At 37.3% G+C, this 26,745-nt stretch overlaps 1 protein-coding gene across 1 annotated transcript in view; it reads left to right on the top strand.

The window, feature by feature from the left end:
• The first annotated feature begins 3,907 nt into the window (after positions 1 to 3,907).
• Positions 3,908 to 26,745, top strand: part of LOC306764706 (multiple C2 and transmembrane domain-containing protein 1-like) — a 144,324-nt gene continuing 121,486 nt past the window's right edge. The window contains exon 1 of the mRNA XM_079251921.1: positions 3,908 to 4,465. Coding sequence (XP_079108047.1) covers positions 3,932 to 4,465 — 534 coding nt within the window. The 5' untranslated portion in view covers positions 3,908 to 3,931. The remainder of the gene's footprint in view (positions 4,466 to 26,745) is intronic.

Genomic DNA, 26,745 nt, shown 5'->3' with positions numbered 1-26,745 from the left:
AACTGGGAGTTTGTGGGCATGAGCCTGTGCCGGTGTGCTGCACATCAAACATAATGAGGAGAACAGATGAGCGCATATAAAGTATGCACAAAAAGAGACACCCCCACATCATGAAAGGCACAACATTCAGCACAAAGCAGCTACAGCTGAAGTCTCTGCCGTTTTTAAACGCTTGTGCATATAGCACTATCAACCTACTCGTGCCTGAAAATCCAGGCAAAATTGTTTTAATATTTCTGTGAGTGAGAATGTGATTCTCCATGAGCTTGCAGGAAAGTGTCTTAACTTTGATGGAGCTATGCTTGGAGGGTAGACCTGCAGCCGTGTCCTCTGATCCTGAAGGCTTGCTATAGCCACACAGCCATTGTCCAATCCTGACTGTTCAAATTATCCTCCAAGACAACAGAAATCCTCAGTCTGTAAGGAAACAAGAAATAAAGCGTTCATTTGTGTATTTTTTCTTCTGGTAATTAATTGAAATTGGTTTTCATGCTCTGAGGTCATGTCTTGGTGTGTGTTGTGCTATCCTGCCTGCAGCTACAGTGGTTTAAGCTTTAATTTGATCAATGTGATTCACAGCGGTGCTCTAAATGTTCTCAACCTTGTTTTCATCCCATCAACCAAGGGAGAGGAAGAACTACCAAATAAGAAGAAGAGCTTATCTCCTCTCAAGCACAGATTGACAGATTGATTTTGCAGCTGCATGAGTGGCCCACATTAACTAAGACGTGTGTAAGTTAGCAACTGTAATATACGATGGAAAAGTTCTGATGGTTGCACTGAATAGGAATATTAGAAACTGAATTGGTCAAAAAAGTTATCTATGACTTTGAGAGGGCTTTGGGTTTTAATATTACACCCTTGTCTGCAAAGAAACATAATGCATTGTGCGTAATGCATGCATTGTGATCATTTTCAATCAAATGTGTACTCTTTACTGTTGTGTTCATGAGCAAGGACCATGTCACAACATGTCAGGTTAAAGTGATTTAAGAGAAAAGAGACAAGGGAGAGAAAGGAAAAACAAAATGGGAAAAAAGGTATGACTGGGCAATGGGAAAGGTACAGATGCAGCAGAGGAAAGGAAGAAAAAGAAGAATAGAAAAGAAAGGACAAAGGTAGATGGAGAGGAAGAAGAAAAGAAAAGTTGGGAGTGAGGGATCGGGAGAAGGGATGGACAGCTAAGGAGAGAGGCTGGTGGGGAAAAAGGAAGGCTGGACAAAAAGACATCAAATTGGAGTTATGGAAAGACAGAATGGAAGATGTGAAGACGGAGGATGGGAAAGGGTGGGGTTGAGAGAAAGACACAGAGTTCAGAGGAAGTAAATCGAGTATAAGGAGGCTCGCCAGGTGATTGGAGGTGTGGTCGAGGCGTGGCCCCACTCCTGAATCTAAGTTAATACGTCATCATCATTTAAATGATTTACCTTTTCATGATTAAAATAAATTGAATAAGCAATACCATCCCTAGATGATATAAAGGGAGAGATTCATTTTTCCCATTTCAACATTGTCAGCTCTGTGCTGTTCTTCAGCTGGCGTCTGAGTTCATGTGTTTGTGTAACTGCTTTCATTCAATGGGGTGTGCCTACTTGCTGGGAAGAAAAGTAACCATGCATTGTCTTTGTGGTGTGCAGCTTAACTGGAACAAACTATGACATTTGCTAACGTGTGAATACTGGTGTAACTGATTACCACAGCTCAGAAGCATTTCTCAGAAGTATCTTCTTTATGATGGTATATAATACAGATGGTCATTTATTCTCACCTAATCTATTGCAGTTGTCAAATAGTTGATTCTCTCTGTACTGGTCTTAAATGTCAGAAAATATTTGCTCTGGAAATATTTATTTCAATACCTTCAAATCGAAAAAAGCTCACCACAGGTTATGAGAGAGTGGATATTTGTGTACATTTATAAAATGAATAAAATTTGCACATAGAATCAATAATTGTCCTCTTTTGTGCAACACAAGGATGAAAGAAAAGGTCATACTTTCCCAGTAAATACCACCCATTTAAGCCCTACTGGAAACAGTTTGATGTAGAAATGTAATAAAATGAAAACATTTATGTAAATAATTTGTGATTACCTGAAACAGGCACAGAAGATTAATGAATATGGTTCTAATTACTAATATTATCAGCAAAATATAGTATTTTTTTGCATGGGTTTATAGCTACTGGCTGAACAGTCAGCATACCCAGTGTGATAATGGATAAATCATGCTTCATTTAACCAGTATCAGCATGACATTATCAACTAGTTTGAGTCAAGTGTGGTAGCATTGAAATACATACAACTGAATTCATCAGGGAGGAGGACAAAAAAAGCCATTTTGAGGTTTTGAAGTATCTTTGTATCTTTGTGTCACTGGTATAAGCTGCTGTAGATAAGCAAGAGTGGGATCATTATAAAGAAAGACCTTCTCAGTGCAGATTCATCAGTTTTCCACACTGGCCCAGTAGAAAAGCTTATGGCAGCTGACAGGACTTGCTTGGCTTGCGTGCTTCCAGTTCCATTCACTTAACTAAAAGAGGGTTCTAGAGCAGCGGACTGTAATAAAAAAATATTTCATTTTATAGGATGGGATAAGCCATCAAGTAAAAACTTCCAGATCTCCACGGAAACTTGTTACTGGCTTCCCATCTGGTCCTTGACAGACATACAGTTATCATAGATTTCTGGAGGGAAAAAGAAAAAAGGTTGGCTGTAGACATCAGTGCTGCTATAAATCATCACACAGAGTTGAAAGCCACTTGTAATCTTCACATTAGGGTCAAGGCAAAGGTCCCATAACACATGGTGTCATCAGCATTACTAATACATCCATCATCACTCCCACAGGTGACTCCAAGGTTGTATCAGATGAATAAATCTCCATCCAAACAACATGCAAGACCTCATTAACTTTTACTATTAACATATTTTAAATTTAAGATGAGTGACTATTCGGTGACCTCTTCTGTATCATGTATCTGTGTGAAAGAGTTACACATTTGTACTGTTTTTGTTTTTGTGACAGCAGGCACAGTTTTAACTGAGGGGGGAGAACAGGCCAGCACTGAAACAAAGGGCAGAGGGCCAGATGTAATGACTTATTATACACATCTCAACAGCAGCAACTAAACGAGGCTGGGTGCTCTGTGCTGCTCTGCTTGCTGCTGCACGTGGGTGATAACATTCACTGAGGTCTGACCTATTTGGTGGGGGAGAAAAAAATATCCAGACATAATGCAGAAGATGCACACAAACCCAAAAAGAGAGCAAGCCCTTTGAACAGAGGTGTTTTGGGAGTGAATGAATGCATCAGCGTGTGAATACCCCAGACACATCAAGTATCAAAGTACAAAGATGTAAATTCAGATGAAGTAACAAGGGATCTACAACTGAATCATTAACATCTCCACAAGGCAATTGAGGGTTATGTTACGCAATCACAAGCACACAGATTATCCAGTCAAGTGGCATGGTTGGCCAGAGGGAGGCGCGATGCACTCTTCGTCCTTCATTTGAATATTACAATTATTAGGCAAGTTTGTCTCACCCCTGGTTAAACACTGCCGACAGTGCAGGGACTTTGAGACAACTAAGCGCATCATTCAGCTGTCTTTTTTTTAAAAGGGAATTTTGACGCAATCTCAGTAAATGCTCAAACTTTGGAGTTGAGGTGAGCTAAAACTTCTGAGGAAATTTCTTACTGTCTGAGTGGTGTATTATACGGTGTGACATAATAACTTATAGCGCCTGCAAAGGCATTCTGCAAGGTTTGATGCAAGATTGACACCTCTTTCCTCAACGCCGTGCGTCTCCTTGTTGGCGCTCTAAACTGATCATCAGTGGAAGTGCAGTCAAGCTGCAGCAGCCCAACTGTGACATCCGTTCACAACACAGAGTGTGCTCAGGCTGGCTGGCTGCTGCACAGGCACCATGGAGCAAAAATCACCAAAAGCTGAACGCACTGCTAAGGGACAGGAGTCCATGTCCTACCAGCGGAGGATGTGGAAGAATTTCCAGGAGAAAACCAAGCCATGGCTTAGTCCTAAACTGGGATCTGAGCGTCGCGGTGCCGGGGGCGCGGAGGGCAGCAAAAAGGAGTCTGGCTTGTGGATGTTTAAGAGGAAAAAGAAACAGTTAGACCGTGTGTTTTCATCATCACAGCCTAACCTATGCTGCTCCACGCCGGCTCCTTTTGAAGGAGATAAGTCTGTTGGAGGAGACGTGGCCCCATGCACGAGCTCGGACGGGCAGTCGCTGCTGCACCCCCTTGGCGCGGCTTCTGGAGTCACAGGGAGCAAACCAGAGCTAACGGCCCATGGAAGCCCCAAACTCCCCGTGTCCCAGCTGATGATGTACCAGCAGAAGAGCTCCTCTCTCGGCTCGGCGTGCTTCGAGACGCTGGTGGTTGACCGCACCGCGGTGATGGAAGAGGAGGAGCTGCTGCGTAAAAACGCAAGCGATTCCGTGAGTAGTCATGCAGAACGGCACGCATCCGACAACATAAACATTACTACCATCTAAGGTTACTGTGAAAATGAAAACCCCAAAAGATGTGGGCTGGACTGCATTGGTCTGGAAATGAAGTCAAAGAGACAAGTTTCATGATGTGTCGCTGCGGCGTCCTCGCTGCTCCAATCATGTGATGCAGTCATCGATTTTCCAGGCGGCTGATTTCTTTACTCCATCCTGTAGCTTGTAGTAGTGTGTTGCTGGGATGAGTGCAATCAGTGCTAACGCAGATCTATATGTAGGCCTAACAATCAAGACAAAACGACAGATTTACACATTAATATCACAGCCACTATTCTTTATAATGATCTCATTTCGCTTAAAGCTGGTTATCTCCTTTCATTTCTAACTAAACTATCCCTTTGCCTGCTGCTTTCCTTTGCTCCAGTACCACATTGGATGTTTCTAGCCTCCTAGTCTATCACTGTGTCCTTGCCTGAAGACAGAAGCTGAATACACGCTGAAGGCTTCATCATCCTGTTTTTGTTTTCTATCATGAAATTTGGCCAGTTTCCAGATCACACAAGTGAGTACCACAAGGCAGCGCTTCATGGCAGGAATAATCCCATTCCATACTAAGTTGAAGTGTCCTAAGAGTACTAGTATGAAATAGATGGTATTCTTAAAAATGACACAGAGACTAAAACATCTGGGATGCAGCATAACATGCAACGTCTGGAGGAACGTGTGCCAGCTTGTGATCCAGTTCACTCTCTACAAATAGTCGTCTCATTTCAGAGAGGATGATTTAATATCATGGGAATAATACTGGAGAGAAAGCATGTGTGAAAGCAAAGATGTACTTTTTGTTTAAGTGGCAGCAGTTATTGCAAAGCTTTTCATCTCACCACTTAGTGAGAGCTTCAGATCGGACTGGCAACCAGACTGCTGTCTAAAAGTGATTTAGCCTATAAGCACACTGAAGCTGGCAAAAGATCTTTCCCATAAATCTAAAAAAAAAGATCACCATGCCCATTTGAAGAGCTATAAGAAAGCAAGTATTATTGCCTTCATTTGCATCACTTTACAGTTACACACATCACCCTTTGTGAAATAACATTTTAGCAGTCAGCTAGCACATGTTTATTCAAGCTTTTGTTGGTCATTTGTTTGACTTTCCACCTGCCTGGAAAGAAGAGAGCACTACTAAAGCAGTCGTACACACAACAATGTTGTTTCATCTTGTGGGGTTACAGTACAGTGATCCTGTCAGTTGTTTCAGTCTGACTGCATACATATAAAAGAAATAAAGGCAATAAATATGAATCAGAGACTCACAGGTAATGACAAGTGGATGATAAGAAGGATTAAAGTAAAGGGATGAGCACAGATTAAAATAGACATGTTTTTTCAGTACCTTAGAGTTATGATAAAAAAAGAAGTAAACACACCAGTACACAGATAATTTTGATAAACAATCTAGTAAATGCACATTATTTTCACAAACATTTCTGTTCTCGGTTGCTGCATTTATGTCTAGCTCTGGAGGTAATTCCATTTTTTGATCAATACAGGAAAAAGAAGTAAGCATGTTTTACTTTTCAATACAAAATAGATTTTATTTTTCGATTTTAATATGCGTATGGAAGCTTTAGTAAAACATATCAGGGAACAGTGCCATACTGGAATCAGAATGACTTTTATGAGATTTATTATGGGGCTGCTTTGCACCAACCCCATTTCATTTGTCACAATGAATTTAAAGACACGATTAAAGAGAGTTCTGCAAGCCTCTGCACCCCGGTCTCACCTGATGCATTTATCTGCTTGTCAAATATGTAGTTATAGCACATGGCTTTATCATCTCTGGATTTCAAGGGCCACCGTCCTGCTGGGTGTTTCAGTGCAGCAACACACCTGATTCAAATATGTTGGTCATTGACAGACTTGTGCAGAACTCGACAACAAGCTGTTGGAGAGCCATTTGATTTGAATCTGAAGCCCTCATGGTCCAAAGTTTGTGATCCTTGTTGCAGAATCTATTGCTCTAAACAGTAAGAGGTGGTAACAGATGCCTCAGCTGTGGTTTTCTGTCAAACAAGTCTATTTTAGCAGCTGTCAAACAATGCAATTTGTATTAGGTAAAATTGATTCAAGTTCATTTTAAAAGTAACCATTTAATTATGCGATGTCACTCTCAGCATTTATTTGTGAAAGCGCAGTTGAAGAATAAAGAATTGTGAATGGAAAAGTAAGAAAGTAAAAAACAAAAAATGGTTTCATATGACTGTTGATCATCATCCAGCAGTCACTGAGACAAACCATTCCTTTAATGTAGGCTTAGTTGAATAAATATTTGAGTTGTGTATTGTTGCTCATCAGAGCTTGTGCTCAGCATACCTAACTCAAAAAGTCCAGGAATTAAATTGAAAACACTTTAAATCCTGAAATACATACTTATTATGATGAATATGTACCTGCTTTCTTTTTGAAGTCATGAATATTTTACAGATTATCAATTCAATACATTTTAACTGTGCTTTTCTTCATATTTTCAATTAGCCTTTATTTATGCACATTGTCTCATTGAGACACAAGGCTTCATTTTCAAAATAGACCCATGTGGAAAATCACTGATTGTTAAATTTGATTTTAATTGTAGTTCTTTCGAATCCTGTGATTTTTATACAATATGTTTTTTGTTTTGCTCAAAAAACTCTTGAAGATGAAAATGTTATTTAGATAAGTAATGTTTGCTACAAAAGCATTATTTTGGAAATTCTGAGTATGTGGAGTAAAGATAGGCAGAAGATCTTCATTTTCTCAACAAAAGTGTGAGAAAGTCATGGAATTATTTGAAAACAAGTTTCTCACAGAAATATGAGATTCACACATATTCCCATATACAGTTCCTGTCATTAAACATTTGAAGAAATCAGGAGGAATTTCAGTACAAAGGACAAGGTCAAACATCAGTGATCTTCAGTCCCACAGACAGCCCAGCATTAAGAACTGTCATTCAGCTCTAGCTGGTATAATTTTATGAGGAAGCGATTACTTTCAAACTGTCAAATCTGTCAAATTACATCTGTTCATCTGTTAGGTTACATTCAAAAATGGGATATGAAACTTTATTGGGCAGAAAAGAAAAAATAAGTTAGCAGTAGTCAGAGGTGGCGTTGACATCTTTTCTAGGGACATTTATACAGTTTTCAGACAAACAATGCAAAAATGATCTGCAGAATTACAAAGGCAAGGTTGAAGAGGATGATTTTATAGTTTCTAAGTTGCCTGCCTGTAGTCCTGATCTGGCCTCAGTAGAGAGGTTTGAAGAATTCTGAAGCAAAAAATGTACCATATGTACTTGTGGCTCACTTTAAGATAAGAAGAGCTGGAAGGCTTCATAACTTGATCTCCTCAGAACTAAAATACATTTTTTGTATTGTATTGTAAGTATTGTAGACTAAAATGCAAAAGTGCTTTTTTTTTTTTTTTTTTTTTTTAACAAATTAGATAAAGTTGACAAGACAAATCATAAAATGTTTTTGAGCTTGAAATGAAATGAAACCCAAAATAAGAACAAGAATCACATTTTTTCCCCCTTTGTTTGCATCCTACTCTACTGTCACAGCTTTTTCTAATTTGGGGTTGTATTCCAGACTCCAATGATGCATGGGATAAAAAGACTTTATTTTCATTGGTATTGGTTACATTGATAGTCCTGTGGGCATCTGCTTCAGCCTCCTGTCCTCATAATGGACATTTTTTTGAAGTGTAGTCTAGTTATACTCCTAATAGGCTCCATTAATCCAGGTTCTCATCATATTGGAACGTCTGCTTACACAATAACTTGAACGCCACACATAACTTTAACTTACTGTGACTTTATGTTGCTCTGATACAACCGGCATTACAGGATAGTCAAATCAAAGAGGAATAAAACTGCTCTTGCCATTTCCTCTTGCCAGCCTATTGATAACTTATCATAAAGATGCACAATATACAAAGTCTGTTACATTTGGATATTTCTGTGACTGAAATCCATACTTCTCTATCTACTTTTCTGACATGCTGCTCATCTCCCCCACTTACTCAGGTCATGTGGACCACTTTGAAATATTTATCAAAGACAAACCAGAGAAGTAGGTTTCTGTGTCAGAGAAACTATATGGCTCAGTACAAAATATATTTAAAGTAGAACGTGTGAGTATTTCTATACACGTAATCTCAATGCTTAAGTTAACAATGTGTTGCAGGAAAGTCCTCTGTTTTTGACAGTATTGAACAAGGGAGTTATCCTTTTAATCCCTGAGTGAGCTCAGGCCTTTTAAAATTGTGTCACAAAAAATGCCATATATGTCTCTCTTAAAGGGGTGCTATTATGGTATTTGGAGTTTTCTGAGCTTTCTACAGTGTTACAGTGTTGACATGTGAACGGCACTGTTTTTTATCAACTCAACGCATGTTTGAGTTTGAGTTTGAGTTCCAGCACTCTCTCAGTTCGGTTTCCATGGCGACGAAAAACGCATCGTTTTAGAGAGCTTTTTTCTACTTGGAAATCCTTGTGACGTCCCGGGGATAAGGTTCGGTGATTGGTGAGAGACATCCTGCTGCATTCGTTGCTGTGGGTTGCTGTTTTCCACTCGTTTTCAGGGTCTGATTCAGGATCGAACATGTAGGGCTGTATGCTATGTGTTGACATTGTATTTTGTATTTTTTATTGAGTTCATATTAGCCTAATCCTTCTGTTTATGAGATGTTACAATGACGGTGAAAGCAGTTGCGGTGCGTTCTCCCGATGTAGTGCAGTGGCGGGAGGCGGGGCTTAATGCAGAAGAGTCGCAATCCACTCGTTTTGCCCACAGGCTGATCTGACAGCCTACGGAGAGGGTCGGTCTGAAGTAAATAAAGCAATTTGTGACAATAACTCGATCAATCCCAGCCCTTCTGGTCTCAGAAATAAAAATAAATTAGCCTGAAATACACATAATAGTTCCGCTTTAAACAAAAATGCATGTCTCAAAGGGACTATTTGCATGAATAAAGGTTGAATAAAATAAAAGTGTAATCCTTATAAATAGGGCTGCAAAATGTTTCATTGTCATACTCTCAACATTAACAATATAAAAACTGCAAATACATTTTGACTTGAAATGCGATGTGTATAGATGTGTAACGGAGGTCTGCCATCGGAGGACGTTCTGGTTTTGGGCATATTTTTGAACACTAACTAAAAGCATGCACGGGTGCAAATGTGGAAAACAGCTCCCAAAGATACTTCTGAGCTTAACATTACAAATGAAAGTACTTCTTAAAGTGGCACTATTAAACTTGGGCAGATTTTGTACTTTGGCACCCCATGATGGAGGCTAAATCAGTATCCGTCTTGCATCCTGTCTCCGTTCTGACACCTGCCTGAGTGGTTGTTTGTCTCTGTGTCTGCTGGGGTAGGCTCCAGCTTCCCCGCAACCCTTCATTGGAATAAGTGGTTAGGAAAATGAGAGAATGAATGAATATGTATATATATATATATATATATGTATATATATATATATATATATATATATATATATATATATATATATATATATATATATATATATGTATATATATATATATATATATATATATATATATATATATATATATATATATATATATATATATATATATATATATATATATATATGTATATATATATATATATATATATATATATATATATATATATATATGCTATAGCTTCCACTGGCTTTTCTGTTTTTCTGTCCCTAACATGCATGTGAAGTAGTGATACCACAGAAAAAGGTTTTGCCCAGACAACAGTATCATGGCAAGGCAGCTACGAAGCTCGAGTTTGGAAGCATTTAATAAAAATCCATGAAAACCATGTGCAATGCAAAATCTCTTAAGGTAGAACTTGCCTTCCATGGCTGTACAATGGTGATGCAGGAGCATCTTAAATAGAAGCCTGTTGTTAAATTAAATTTCTGCCCAACAGGGACACTCATCATCTCAGTTTGCTAGTTGGCTAATTAACTGCTCACATTAACAGTGAATTTAAACTTATTTTTGTTGTTAATTTATTTTTGGTTTTAGATCCCTACTTTTTTTTTTTTTTTTTTTTTTTTAGCATTAATTGAAAACATAGCTATGTTTGATGCCACAGACATATGAAGTGAAGAAAAACTTATAAGAGTATTTATTTGTTTTTATGACCAGTGGCTTGTTTTGCTCAATTTACTACAAGCTGCAAAGTTCTTTAAAAGTTATTAAATGAGCTATCACCTTCATATTTTATTATGCTTTTATTTTAGAGGGTACATTACTCTTAGAGAAAACACTTGGAGCTGGAATTTAATGATGGTTATGTAAGAGCAGCTGCATGCTGGTGCCATAAGCAACAATTTACATATAATCCGAAGAGTCCACTAATTGTCAATGTAACTGGTGACTAGTCGATTAGCCCCTAAATGGGATTATGTTTCCATCCTGTAATTTTTCATGGTTTTACACTATTTTATGACTGAAGATATTTCTTTAAATAACTCCAGGGATTATAGGACAGTGAAGCTTCATGTGTTACACAGTACATATTACTTGTTTCTTTAATATTGTGCAGCCCTCATTATAAACGTAGTTTTTTCCAGGTTGCTTTCTGTGCAGTGTTTCTTGTTGCTTGCATAAGAGATTTTCTTTGAAAGTGGGTGTATGGCAGATATTCAAACTTTGGGTTGATTTTAGTTGTCTGTGTTTACTAATGAAGTTATTGCAAAATGATCTGTGTTAGATGCCTTGTAGGAATAAGAATATTAATCAGTAAAGGATGCTTTTTCTCTTTTGGACACTTGGAAACATATTTCTGCCTCCCTCTGGATCTGTCTTGATGGCAGCTGAATTAAGATTCATTACAGCCACAGGGACCATTGGTTGTAACACACACTGACAGATACATGATCGATGCTGACCTCGCAGCTGACTGGGCATCGTAAATTAAGAAAAAACAAGTTTTATCAATGGCGATAGTATGACTGACATCATCCAGAGATGTTGATGAATTTAAGCACTTTCCTTTCTTGAGTTTCTAGTTGTCACTGGGTGCTTTAGTCTCACTGCCTTAAAAATCTTTCAGCAATGTGCAGTCAAGGATTTTTGGGCTGTCAAAATTTACATCTGCTGGGATCTAAAACTTCAAGTTCTCACAATTAAGAATGTCAATATTGTCTTATTGTAAGCAATTCTTTTGCCCTGATTTAGTCCTTGCTTTCCATCTTTATACCAGGAAAATAATACCAAAAGAGTAATAAACAAGGTTTTTTTTTCTTTTTTTTTTTTTTTTACCAGCGTTGTTTTATTTGATTAGTTTTTGTGTTTCTCATAACTTTTTTTTTTTTGTTTCTCATAATTTTTAACAGTAACACTTTGTTTACTTAAGCATGAACTAAAATTTAAAACAAATTTAAAAACTGAAGGTGGGAGGATGGTGTGACAGCCAAAAAAAAAATCTATGGAAAGTTTATTAAATATTGCAGTTTATATGATGATAGAAGATCAAGTAAATTGAATTCAGCTTGATTATTCAGTTCACCTTGTCTGAAGTGCTCATGTCAAGTTTTTGCCCTCAGTGATCTCCCCCTCCCCACATCAGAAAAAAAAGTCTACTTTTCCTTCCATCCATCACTTCTTACTATGTCCTTGAGGGATAACCTTACCTGCATTATCTTCCTGGTCTGTCTCACATCTCCCTTTCTGTGATCCCAGTGTTAGCCTTTCTGGAATCGCTGCTTGCACCTTACAAGACCTTTCTGAGGACAAATCCAGAGCGTATCCCAGCCTGTGGTCTGCAACATTGGCTTACAGATGAACTCTGCACGGTGCCTTTACCTTGTCCTCGAGCATTGTTCTCTCCCGTCTTAACTGGTTTCATCACAGCCTCTTGCAAACTCGAAAGCACACAAACAAGTTGTATTGTACACTGACTTACACATTAATGCACTCTCTAGTGCAGAATAATATTGTCAGCAAGGTTAAACCTGCTTGTATTCACTGCTTGTGAATGATGATTGCAGATGAGTCTTTATGAATGATTACATATTATGAGTAATTTTTATGACTGGTATTACCATCAAAATACACTTAATTTTCTGTCCTAGTACAACAACATTCAATGATTTGAAACACGCATTTTATTCACAAAGACCAAAACTTGGCATGATTGTAAGTCAGAGTAATGAGAGAGCAGATAGAGATGGGTCATTTTTAAATCAATAGCTGGAGCCAGGGAATTTTTAATGCTACCCTCCACAAAGATTAATCATCAATGGGCTGAGTCAGACCAAAGAAATGGCTCAGTATTGTAGAAAGAGGGGTTATGTGTGTCAAGGCTATCCCACAATAGCCTGCTATGTTACATTTGTTGATCATCATGAAGGTATATTAATGTATTTCAATGAAAGGTTAAGCAAAGCTACTTGATAAGTTTGAATCAGTAAACAAAGCTTTTATATTTGTTTTTATTGTGTCTCCCTGACCGCTGATCCTTTCTGTCATGAAATTTAACAACATAGCAACTGCAGGATGACAGCTTGTGGATGCACAGGATGAAAGAGATGGAGGACATAGGCAGAAAAAGACAGACTGGCAACAATAATGCGACACAGGTGGGCTGCGGTCACTCTTACTGGATAAAACAACACGTGATGTCCAAAGGCTTTGGGATGCTTTCCATGCTCCTCATGCTAATCAAACATAAATCATTTGCAACTCAATGTCGGCTCCCACTTCCTTAGTGGTGAGTAGATATTGAATATGTGCAAATGAGCTTTCCTGTAGCAGAGATGCAGCTGTCCCAGATGTCACAGAGTCATAAGTGTTCCAGTTGTCCATTAAGATCAAAATGGATCCTCAGTAGGGAGCTGGATACTGCACATTAAGAGTGCAGTTCAGACTGCCTAATAACTGGACCGCCCATGTTACTCATCAGAGGTATCCACATCTTGCCTATTGTTCTAGAAAATCACTTGAAATTAAAATAAGCTTATTTGCAATCTCAGAATGCCCCATTTTTATCTAATAAGTATTAATTCCTTATTCCCAGGAGCTTAGGTTGTAGCTGATAAATAGCATCAGCTGGGACATAGATGTTTACATAATTTGTCACAGGTTTTGATTCATTTTAAAGGCTAATTTTAACAGGGAAAACATTCTGTTTCATAAAACAAAATAAAAAATCTGTTTTTTTAAACAAATCACATTTAACCTACTTTCACTTTATCTCAAGCTCTTGTTGCATGTCTGAATCTTGCATTTTAGAATTAAGCAGATTTGCAGCTTTTCAAACTCAGCATATCTTTTTTGTTTCTGCTGGGTTTCCTGAAAAGTCTCTGTAATTGTCTGAAAAGCAATTTTCCACAGAGAGAAAAAGACAAAGATATACTGAAGGATAACGGTTGATAAGAGGGCAGAAAATGTTTAAAAGAAAGACTAATTTATGTAAAAGTATGTCCGCTTTCTTCCATATTTTCTAGTAATTTTGGCCCAGCACTTCCAGGCTTTGGTAATAAAGAAAGAACTGCTGTAGAACTGGCCTTGTGCATCAGTCATTACTGCATTTTATTCTAAATTAAACTAGTGGCTGTAAGAGTGACAAGTAAGTGCCTGTATAGTTGTCTCTCTGACTACCTATAACTAAGCACAGATAGATACATTTCTCATAGAAAAGCCTGTTCTGTTTACCTGAAGAATGCTGACCATCAGATCTCGGCTATGATACAAATGACAACAGTGACAGAGGAGAAAACCCTCTGATCTGTTTTAGGTACACCTTTTCTACTTTAACTACCATGAAATGATGACAGAGGCCAGAATCCTGTTGTGTTTACATTTAGTTTGTCATTTCTTCTGCTGAGAAACTCTGACATAGATAGTAGATCTAGGCTGTAGATTCTACATTTGCCATTGCTTGCTGGTTTTTATCTTTTATCATTTCACCTTTAGAGCTTGATATCGTGAAGTTATAGCTTCCATTTTAGGAGGTTAAAGCAAACCTTGAAGGCTCGAACTAGTCAGTCAAGCTGTTTGCAGTGAATGTCTCTGTGAAGACAGCATCTTTCTGAGGTTTTGTTTCCATTTAGCACCCAAGTGTTATATACAGGAGAGTAAGGAAATCAAAAGATGACTGTGCTACTGCTGTATTTTTGTGCATGCACTGCAGGGATGACTGGATGTACTTGGGATCCAAAGATTATCAGCTTGACTTGTTTAGTAAAATAATATAATAAATATAAATAATATATAATGGTTTGCAGAAAGAATGAGTGCTTTTTTTTTTTCTTTAACAGTTCTCTCTTCTGGTTCTGTTGATCTTGCTTGATAATTTAATCAAGTCCTTGATAGGGACGTAGTGCCACCTACTGGTCCAAAGTTTGTGTAGCTCCCAAAGAGAAGAGACCAAACAAACAAAGAACTATGGCATGATTAAGGAAGCTTTCATCTTAGTGATGGCTTATGATGCATCCCACTGATATAAAACCAATCCCTTTTTCTACGATGTACTATTTACTTTCTCTCTTTGAAATTACAGCAGACATACGCAGTGACTGTGACAGTCATTTCCTGTGATCTTATATTTGGTATCTATGATCTTTTGAACTCACTTGGCACTTTACTTATTTCATTTTTTTTTCTCTTTACCATTCTCAACCCTTCTGTTCTTACTTTTACTCACTGCAATTACATTTTGATGAGGAAAACAACAAGTTGAAACATGTGACAACAATGACAACAAAAACTCAGTGTTTGTGAAATGCTCATTCCTAACACGATCTGCTTTCTATTAATGATGGTAAAAGAGGGAAGAAAGGTAGTTCTTATTTGGTACTATTCAGGTATTATTCACATGTAATGATGCAAGCTATTCCTCCTGGTTTATTGTTCTGGCAATAATTGTCGTAGATCTATTAAATCTTTTTACCATTGTTTTGTTGTTGTAGTTGTTGTTGCTGATATGGACAAATGTATCTGAAATTAAGTTGAATAATGCAAAGTGTCTTGGTGACTTTGACTAATTGAGATTAATAGAAAAGTTCAAATTTAATGATCTCTTTTTTTTTTTTTTTTTTTTACTGCACATTCACTTCTCAACCAGTGCTGTTGAAAATAAAACTGAATTTCTTGTGAGTAGTTTGTAAGAATTCAACTGAAAAAGCATGTTTTTAATTTTTTTTTCCCTTTGATAAATTAGTGAAAACAAAGATGTCTGGATGAGTATGAATTTAATAGCCACCATACATTTAGCATTATTTATACCATGCTCAGTGATAATTCTAATGACACCTGGCGTACATTGTTTTAGTATATACGCACATGTAGTATGGCAAGTTAAATCTCTGTCAAACTACGTTGTTACGAGTGTCACCATAGCAACGTGTTTATCACCTGGTTCAGATCAGCTGGCTCTTGACAGGTGAATGAGAGAAACTCACTGTAGCTTCACAATGGTTGGTTTGCATAAATAGGAAATTGAGGCCAATATGAAATAGTTCCTATACTTCAGCATATTTAGCAAATTTGGAAAAGATAAATAGATATTTTTTTTAATAAAATATTTACTGTGTGGGACCATTGTATGAGCAGATTAAACAACTCAGACTTCTGCATTACACAGTTTTAATGCACGTTGCGCATCGTGAAGTTCTAGGTTCCACGTTGTGTATTTAAAGGATGTAATGCATGGCTACTCATTAAATCCTTACATGATAAATTACATGAAGTGCATTGAAACTCGGACAAACAGGTATGCGCTTGAGACTGTGCTCATTATTTATTGAAGGAAGAAACTTTGGGTGTATTTCCTAAACATGGCTGTGAACTGCTTTATAGACTTTGGCCTTAGTCGTCCTCTTCCAATTTCCTCCACATGTAATGTCTGTTGGGATTGAAAAAGTCGCTGATATAGGTCCTAATTTGCTTCATTTTGTTTGGGTGCTCAACTTTTATTTCTTTCACTGGCCTGTCTGGTTTGCAAGGTCCTTCTTGTTTTGTACTATTTTGTTGGTCATGTGGCTTTTCTTTAAGAATTCCTGTCCTCTCCTGAACGTCCATCCATTCATTCCACTGTGTTTCCATGAGTTGTTTTTCAGCCTGCTGTGAGCTTCTGGGAGCATCAGTGGTGCGCACCATGGTTTCATTATCATTGAGGTTAGAATCGCTGGAGTCACTACCTGTTAAATCTTGAAGTAAAATCCTGAACTTATCACCTGCTGTCCATTCTGTTGATTTCTTGTAGATGTAACAGTGTGTTTCAGAAGGGTTAGAGCTAAGTGTTATTTGGTCCAGAGATTGTTTTTCATCCTCTTCCTCTTGAAACAACACAGTGTAATGTTGGGAATGCGCTCTTGCCTCTTCCACCACTGGTTCTCCCAGCTGCTTGTTAATCTCAGCAGCCATCTGCTCTCTCAGTTCCTGACTCAGGAGACTAAATTCTGCACGCAGTTCTGCGATATGCTCCTCCACCTGTTTAGTCACCATTTTGTTGATCCACATGATGCAGAATTTCCTGTCATTTGCAGCCATCTGTCTCATCCTGACAATAAATGCAGACAGAAATAACTGAATACACCTAAACAAGCTCAACTGAGGAATTTTACACCCAATTTTTATTGATACCAATAATCCCAGTGATTATCAAATTTAGGAAAAAGCTGACAGAAAAACAACACAAAAACATGCAACCTTTTCCCCACATAGTGCTGTGTTTATGAGTACTTTACCTGAAATGAGATGAACTGAAAGTGTTTCTTTTGGGTTTTGACATCTTTTCCCCCCAAATCTGTGTAGAAGAAAAGGGAGAGCTGTAATTAGGTCAAGTGTTGTTTTAATATATCAGCACTGTAAAAGCTAAATTTTATTTCAACGTTTGTTTGGTATAAGTTATCAATTAGTAAATACAAGCTAGCATTGTTGTTTTGATTATTCTTCAGGATACATAGATGATAAACATTTTGTAGGCAAGTGGTTTCTGACCTCATTAACTGTAATCCGTCGTAAGCTGTTGACTTTTAAATATGAACATATTAAAATGTCGTATGTTTTATAGTTTTGCAGAAAGTTTGACTCACCAATAGTAGCAAGCAAAGAATTTTGTTTTCTTCTTCTTTATGTAACTCCACACTTTTGCCTTGGGTTTTCTTCTTTAGTTTGTGCTGCTATGCAGTGAGAGCCTCGCTGCATTGACTGGAAAACTAAGTAGAGTGTTTTGAAAAATGCCCAAACTTACAACTGTGTAAACAGAAGTTCTTTTTTTTAATTTAATTTTAAACTGTTGGTGTTTCTTTGTCTTGTGATCATTTGATTTGTGTGTGTTATTTTTTTTATTTTATGCTAGCTAAAGCTATCTGTTGTTCATGCTTGTTCAAATAATCATTGTAGTGAGAGGTTTTCCCCCAATTATATTATTTTTGTTTATGTTATTCATGTTTAAGATAGCTTATGCATATGCCTCCTTAAAACCAAATGATTCTGCCAAATATATTTAAACTTTTTTTTTTTTTCCAAAAATGAGATAAAAGCTTAATATCAATATTTTATACTCCAGCCTTTAGTTTTTGCAAAAAAAAAAAAGAAAAGAAAAGAAATAAGAAAAATTGAAGCCTTTGATGAGGATGAGGATGATGTATTTTTATTTTCAATTTGAATATAGTCAGCATTTTGTCTCCATGTGACAAATTGTGTGAGGGGGTGAAATCAGTCTAGTTTCCATTTCCTATTAAAGGCCGCCTACTTACCCAACAGGTGGGTGCCATTTTTAAGTCATGACTATGACCCAGACGCCGGATTCTGCAAGGTCTGTCATAGCACACACCATTTCAGTTTACTTTATTAATTTGCTGCCTATCACTCTTATTCAAACTCTGTTTGCATGCTTGCCACTCAGTTGTCTTTCTTCCTCGTCTCCAAATTTTCTGACTGACAGTCACATCTCTGAATTTTATTGTATGTTTCACTCTCCATTGCACGGAAAAGTAGCTGAGACATTCAGGAGCACAGTAACTTTTACATTTCTCTGATGAAGGATCTGCTCTTGTCCTGGCAAACTCTGTGGGAGATATTTATCCCTGAAAACATGGGAAATCTGACATGGGTGTACGGGTCCCCTTTTCTTTTCACTTCTGAAATGGTAACATGTAGAACGGCCTCTTGTTTCCATTTATATGCACATCTGCTGCTGGCATACCAGCTGAGATGCTGGACATAGTGGCAGAAAATAAAAATACATGTGGCATGCATGTTACCACCACAGATATTACTCTGTCCCAGATCTTTCACTATTGTGTGTGCTTTGCTGTGGGAAACAACTCAGGGGTGAGTTTTATATCAGAGTTTTCTAACTGCGATTTATAATAATGACAGTTGAATAATTATTCATACAGTACTTGCATTTAATTTCCTCTTGTGTAATTTTATTAATATTTTATATTAAGTCTGCACTGTAAACACATCTTAAATTCAACCAATATCAGTTTTTCAGTGTTTAACTTATTAATGCCAAACATGTAGCATCTGATTTATTATATTACTAGCTTAAATACAAATTAAACCTCATAGAGACATGGAATTCAGTTTTGTTGCATTGTACAGACTGATTAAAAAGAAATCCATGACTTAAGTCATGCAGCTTTAAGTGGAATTACACATCAGCGTGTCATGCAACAAAGTAGGTCAGAGTTTTTGTTTATTGAAGAGATATTTATGTTTTAATGATATTACTAAACACTGTGGTCTGCCTATAGTGATGTTTTTCTCATTCTTATCAAGGGGAAAGGTCAGTTGTCCTTCAAGAATACAGAAAACTGACACAAATTGTTATATAAAATAAAAATCAAAACCCTGTTTATCTTTACCTGAACCTGAACCCAAGCATGGAACGGGAAAACTGACTTGAGCAGCATGACAGAAATCTGATAATTTACTGTCTAAAGAGACGGTCACATACAGCAAAAGAGAAACTTCATTTATTGTTCTTTATACTTTATCAGTATTACAGAGGTGTTAGTCACTGTGTGGAAACTACAAATGACACTTTTTTTTTTTTTATCAGTGATCTGTTCTTCTCTTTCTTCCTGTCTTTTTAACTCTGGTAAAAGAAAAAGTGGAAAAAATCTCTACTGCTGCTCAGGCTGATATTCAAACTAAAACCTGAATACAGGTTTAATTCAGGTAGGAGTTCTGCCCTCTTATTTCCAACATACAGAACTTTTATTTATCTCATACCAGAGGAACATTTTTTAAATTGTCAGTATTGACCAACCCTCCCTGCTGACCCAAATCATTTGTTAAAACAGTTCTGCATTGCGATCTCATGCATCAGAGCTAAATAAATAAGTCGGAAGCTGGAGCAAAGCCATTTCTCATAATGTTATGTTATCATTTTTATTTCTTTTTATAAAAATGAGTTTTAAGGGGCACTAAGTTTGTAATGGTTATGAGTAAAGATGTAGATGGTGTTATAATGAAAGAGGATGAATCATTGGGTGAAACTAAAGGTTTGCTTCTATAGTTGCTCAGGTGTGGAGTGTTGGCTGCTGTGATGACAACCTGTGTAGAGGAATATTCACAGGATAAAAAAACACTTATTCTTTGCTAAAATGTTGTGAGTAGTAGTTGTTAGTATCTGTTGTGAGACATCTTACATTTCTTGGTGCATTTGAGGGTGTTTACCTCTCTCTGTGGCCAGTATGTGGACTTAAGCAGACACCTCCAAACCAGTCAGTTCAGCTTAGCAATAACACAAGCAATGTGTTAACATCACACTAGGAAAAAAAAGTTGCTGTGTTAATCAGACCTGGCTTTTAAAATGTAAGCATATCATTCTGACTGAAATTGCATTAACTAAAATATGCTAATATTGGACACACTCAACTAGACTCAAAGAGGTCCAGGTGTACCACAAAGTTTAATTATATTGAACTTGAAATTCTATTGTATTTGTTTTGTTAAAACAATAAAAGTAAGTTGATAAATATTACAGCAGTATTTTCTAAAAAGGGGGAATAGATCAGACATATGACTGAAAAAAAAACAAAAACTTTACTTGTCATCTAACAAAATCATGATTCAACTAACTTTAAGATAACATCTGTTTATTTGGCTACTCTGACAGGAACTTTTATTTACCACAGAGAAAAGTTAGAGTGGCAGAATATCTGAAAGTTTTCCTCACACAGTCCACAACATACAACAGTCAACATACCGTTGTACGGATGTGTGTCTTACCACTGAGGCCAATTTAATACGCATGCCGATACGCTGATAGCAATACAATACACTAACAATACAGTGAAGCTCCCTGCCAGTATGATGCAATACAGTTCACTCCTGATCACAATGCAATGAACGTAATCAATTATTTGACAAGAATTTGACTTTATATGAAGGTATTCAGTTTAAAACGAATCTAAACTAAAATGATTTAAAACAATACAAATAATGTACAAGGTCACATCTGGTTTCTAAATAACTTCACGGTTATTTTTTTCTTTCTTTTCCCTGTGAAGTATGTATTTGATACTTGATTGTTTATCAAACAAACCAATAAATCCAACTTAAAAAGAAAATGCAATTCAATGTGGGACAGGCAGAGGATTGTCTTTTATTATTCTCAAATATTAAATCATTAACAAAAATGTTTTTTAAATTTCTTTCAGTCTAAAGTACTTTATTTTAGGCTCCTTTCTATTTTTGGCCGCTTAGAAAAAAAACAACAAAAAACACACATGGACATACTCACCAACAGTCCTTTGTCTGTTATTTTACAATGTTTCTCAAAACACTAAAGAAACTTAAAAAATAATATTCGCTGTGCACTTGTAATTTCACTTTCCTCCATGTTTGCTGTTTACTAACTGTGACTGCTCCACCCAGCTTCCTTATTTTTTAATCACAAAATGTCAAAAGATAGCGATGATGTGTTCAAGGACCTTAAAAAAACCACGGTTGCAGAGGAGATAAACTCTGTAAAAGTCTATGTAACCATGTGTTTTACCAATGTGGGCTTACCAAGAAAGATGCTTTGCGCGTTTTGCTGCCGCTGTATCTGACACACACTGAAGCAGTCGTATCGCAAATGTCTTTCTTGGACCACTGATTCAAACAGGTGGATCTTTCCATTCCGAATTCGACAGCTTGAGTCCCCTCCTGTGCATGTATTCTGGTACAAGAACAATAACCAGATCAGACGGTAACTCGGCTCAACTGTGATTGTGTGAGCAGATAGCTGAAACTGAGCTTACCTTACCAACATCCTCCCGTTATTTCTGAGGGATCCTGCTCAGCTGAACCCTTATGGGTACAGGTGTTATTTACCTTTTTAGCAGTTTTTTTCTGTTTTTTTTTTTTTAAAAAAAACAAAAACAAAAATAAACCTTTTTAATTTTAAGTCAATTCAATTGATTTATTTATCAATTCTACTTCCAGTTCTTGTTTTTCTTGTGAAACTGTGTTTATTTATCATCTTTTCGAAAAATAAATCTTTTAAAAGAAGGAAATAAGAATAGCAATAAGTAGAGCTATAGTAGAATTTAGTCCTTGCAGTGACAGTAAGTTAACATATTTAAGCCTCAGATGTAACTTTCACTGTTGTAGCAGAGAGTATATGTGCAGCGCTCAGTCGTGAAACATCTACAATAAATTTATGAAGCCAACAAGAGGGAATAAAGTACGTTATAGTGCCTAAAAATGTTCAAGTTTATCAAACTGATTAACACAAAAGAGACACTTATATTTAAAGCAACGTGCAAGTGATATTGAATCATCCATAAATACAGACAGGATGTAAAAGTTGGATGTAGTTGCTGTCGGTCGTCAAGTCTTGTTCTCGCCATTTGCCTGCCGCTTGAAAGTCAAGCTGGGATATGATTGAAATCTGATTTTACATACATGGGTATCTTAAAAAAATTTGATTATTTTTCCCACCAGACTGATCAGGAACTAATCAGATGACATTTCAGGAAAATTTGTGAAAATAGTGTTGCTTTGACATTTAATAAGAAAATTTATATTTCTTTTAATCTTATTTTTTTTTAATTGGAGTTTTTGGAACCACAGATGTCTCAGAACCAAGAACAAGTTGCCATAAGTTGCAACTTATTGAATGAACTAAATAACAGTGAACAAACAAATGCACTAACAAACTAAACTCACTTAATAAGAATATCGTAAGCTGCTCTTCATTTAAATATGAACAACAACATATGAACATGTATCTTTGTGTCTCAAAATAACGACGTAATATAAAGAAAGGAATACTAGTTCGGTTTCACCAGTTTAAGCTAAATGTCAGACTTTTCCTCTCCTTGTAACCTCTAATGTGAGTGGCTGTTTACTTTTAGTTTGTCTTCACATTTGTCTTTGAGATTCTCAGTGCAAATTGGCAATCTGACAGACACAGAAGCTATCCAAGAACATTGATTGTTCAAATAGGAAAGGAGACAGAGGGGGGCCAGGGGGTCAGGCACCTTATCAACAGAGACAGGAGGGTGGCAGTCATACAAGTAGTGATGAACTAAGCAATGTCAAGAAGTGATAAAGGAGGAGGGAGAAAGCTAGACATAGGCAAAGACAGAGACAAAAGTAAACAGAGATGAATCCATGTATAGATCGAGGGGAAGCAGTGACTCTCCCAGGAGGGGGTGTGCTGTGTCTGGGCTGGCTCCCAGTATGTGTTAGCCTCCACTGCTGGCTGCCATTGGGCTTACTCTGCTTTAAGTCAGCTAAAGTATGCCCTTTGTGTGTTACTGCTTCCTTTATCAATTCTCTGAAGTGACTTAAATCTTTAATCTTCTTCTGTGTCCGCTCCATTTTCCTAATCACTGCTCTTCCTTCTTTCTGGATTTTACTTTGTTTGGAAATATCATTCTGTCCTGACTTTATGTACTTAATTTGCAATTTTTTCTTCGTTTGACCAGATGTCACCTTGGTAGTCATATCTGTGCTAATTTTGTGTAAAGATTATTGGTTTTATTTATACACTAAGGGCTATGCTGCATCTATGAATAGATAAAGTGAAGAGTGTGACTGCTATTTGACAAGGTGAGCAATTCTGAAATCTGGGAAGTAGGACAGTATCAAGTCCTCCGTAATAGAAAATCCATGTTGAGATAATTGACAACCATGTTTGGCAAGAAATAGAGCTGCCAACAATATCAGTACATAATAAATAATATATGCCAGTTTTCAGAGCATTCACAGCAATTTTACATGTTCAATTTGCAAAAAAGTTAAAGACAAATATGTTTTGTGTGTTTATGTGTGTATGTTGAGCCTTTTTCAAGCTCACAGAGGTGCTTTGGGAGCTTGTGAAAGGCTCAACATACATAAACACAAACAAACACATGCTCCAAGTATGAAAACAAAAAACCAAAATACACATAAACCTTACAGAAACGTTTAATGGTCAAAGCTCTAAGATGAGTTGTTACTTTTTAACATTCGAAAGAGGAAGCATACAGAAGGCAAAGTTGATTGGAATTTGTATTTGTATTTGTATTTTGATCTCCATTAGCTTTTGCAATACAGCTATTCTCCCTGGAGTCAATACAACTTTCCTCTCATAATACAATGATTACACCAGTTTTCTACACAACCTTGACAGTGATAGCACATAACTAGTACATCCCACCCCCACCCAACCCACACACGCATACATACACACTCACATACACACACACTCTGTTAGTGTTCCTGCAATAAAAGAGGGATAGCCTTCGTCATTATGGTCTCTTACAGTTGTCTACCCAGTAATAAGAGTGGTTACTAAACAATGGCTACTAAATGGTATATACCATCATCAAGTTTATATTTAGGACATAATATTTTAATGATTTTGGAGATGCCTTTTTAAAAGAATTTTAAACAAATATTTACTGTTTGCTTTGATAATATTGCTTGGCAATGTGTTCCAGTTGTACATAGCTCTATAGATAACAGTACTTTTCCCATAGTTTGTTTGTACTTGTAGTCTGAATCTGCCCTCTGTAGCATGTCTGGTTTCATAGTTGTGTTCTTCAAGACTAAAAAAAAAGCTCTTGGTACAGCGATCTTGGAAGTTTAGTGGTAATAATATTTCTGGTTAATATTATTACCACTAATAATGAGAAGGGAAATGGTGAAAAGTTACATCAGTGGCAGGAACATGCTAAGTGAGGAAAAGGAAAGAAAACAGAAAATGTGTGCTACTTGTGCCAACTTGTGGGGCTAATTATTGTTGGCATGGCAGTTAACTGATACCTGTGATTGTAAGCAGAGTCCACTCCCAGTATAAAGCTTTACTATTTTTTTTTTATTGATTATCCATCATTTTGATTTATTGAAGTTAACACATCTATTTTTGTTTCTAATGCATAGATGCACCTCACCATCTCTATATTTTTTGCTCCCATCCCTGCCTATCTGTCTGCTAGCTTGACACAGAACATCTACCAGTGACAGAGCCGGCACTTCCTCTTCCTATTTCTCTCGCTGATTACACCGCTGCATAGAAGAGATTTGCACAGACTTTGAGGAGCTTTTGTCAGCTCTGCTGTCCGTTATGTCATGCAGAGTTTACGGCTGAAATATGAAGCATGTGTATTTGTTTCAGTTAAACTGTAGCACATGTTTTTGTGTTTGTGTGTGTGTGTGTGTGTGTGTGTGTGTGTGTGTGTGTGTATGCTCTGTGATGTGTGGTGAGTAGTGACCAGACAGATGGTGCACACTCCAGGACTCACTGGTGCAGACATGCCGACATAGGAGATCCAAACAAGAATAAATATACAGCATGTGTGTTTATTTCAAATGTGGGGTGTTCGCAAGCATGTGTGTGTGTGTGTGTAGGGAAAAAAAATAATATTTTCTAAAGGCTATTCATGTGTGTCTGCAAAGACTTAGCTTAAGAGGAGTGCTGACACGTTACAGTGTTTATTATACACAAGTAAGAGGACTACAGCCTGAGTCTGCACAGGTTCACTAAATATATCTGTACATGAACTAAACACACATGATTTAGCTGCTTCTGCCTGTGGTTTACAGGCAGGGTTAATAAATTCTGAATCTGTCACAACTGCTTTTTCCCGAAGAAGGATGTGCCTTGTTATGGCAAGCACTGAAGCTTTATGAACTATTTAGTTGTTGCCATTTCTTTTTTACTTCATTGAGAAAATCCCATTAATATTGCAGCTTTTTTTTTCTGTCACACGCTCAGCCGGGAGGTGTGCTTTGTTGGTTTGAACTAAGCAATAAGACTTGCTGACTGACACGGTGCTGAACACGACTAATAAAGCAGCAGACATGAAAGGGACAGCTGTCGTGTCATGGGGTCTAATGCTACTGTAATATAAGAACAGGCACAAACTCTCTTACATACACACCCACCCACACACACAAACACACACACACACACACACACACACACACACACACACACACACACACACACACACACACACACACACACACCGTGCCACGCTAGAGTTTTGTTGTGACTCTGCAGAGCTGTCAGTGCCAGGAAGCCAAGTGGCACCTCCCTGCTGTTGTGCCCCCTGTCTGACTTGGCATTCAAACGGTTTTGTTTTCCGAACCCAAAAGGACGAGAATGGAACGGAATGTGTATTTGCTCCACACGGCACACGGCTTTCCCTTCCTTTTCTTTGTGCCATGGGCTGTTTTTGTTTTATATTTTCACCCCAACTTTACTGTGTCATTTCTTTTCTCTCGCAATGCTCATGTTTTTATCTTTTGTTGACTCCAAAGGCTGCTGTCAGATCTATTACATGTAATGTTTTCTTTATCTGCCGTCTGATTTTCTCCTCTTTTTGCACTTGTTTTCAGTCATCCAAACCAATTTACTTTTTGACTATTTGGATCAGCTTTTTTATGATTCAACTTACTTAAGCACCTTCATTTCTTTCGTTGTGAAGCAAACCTTTCGGCACTGTTTCCCTCAGGATCAGTCTGTTTTGTTCTTTTTGTGTGCAGTATGTGTGATATGAATAACTAGGAGGCAGAAAAGCACAGTGAAGTGGGACTGAAAACAAGAACAACAGAGAGGAGAAATTTGGTTTTCCATCATTTATCCCTTACATTTGTACCCAGGAGAAGAATGCATGATACCAATTTCAAAAATAGCATTGGTGGTTTGGGAATTGTGCATCTCTCTGTAATGAGCTATTTTCTAGACCTTGAGTGCCAGGTGATGACTTCAGATTTTAACTTGTATAATTGAGCCCAAAGTAAGCTGAATATGATGCATGACACTGGGAAAG

Source organism: Telmatherina bonti, assembly GCF_933228915.1.
Source record: "Telmatherina bonti genome assembly, chromosome: 13".
In the NCBI taxonomy this organism is placed as follows: domain Eukaryota; kingdom Metazoa; phylum Chordata; class Actinopteri; order Atheriniformes; family Telmatherinidae; genus Telmatherina; species Telmatherina bonti.
Note: the sequence above shows the minus strand (reverse complement) of the source record. Positions and strands in the feature narration are given on the sequence as shown.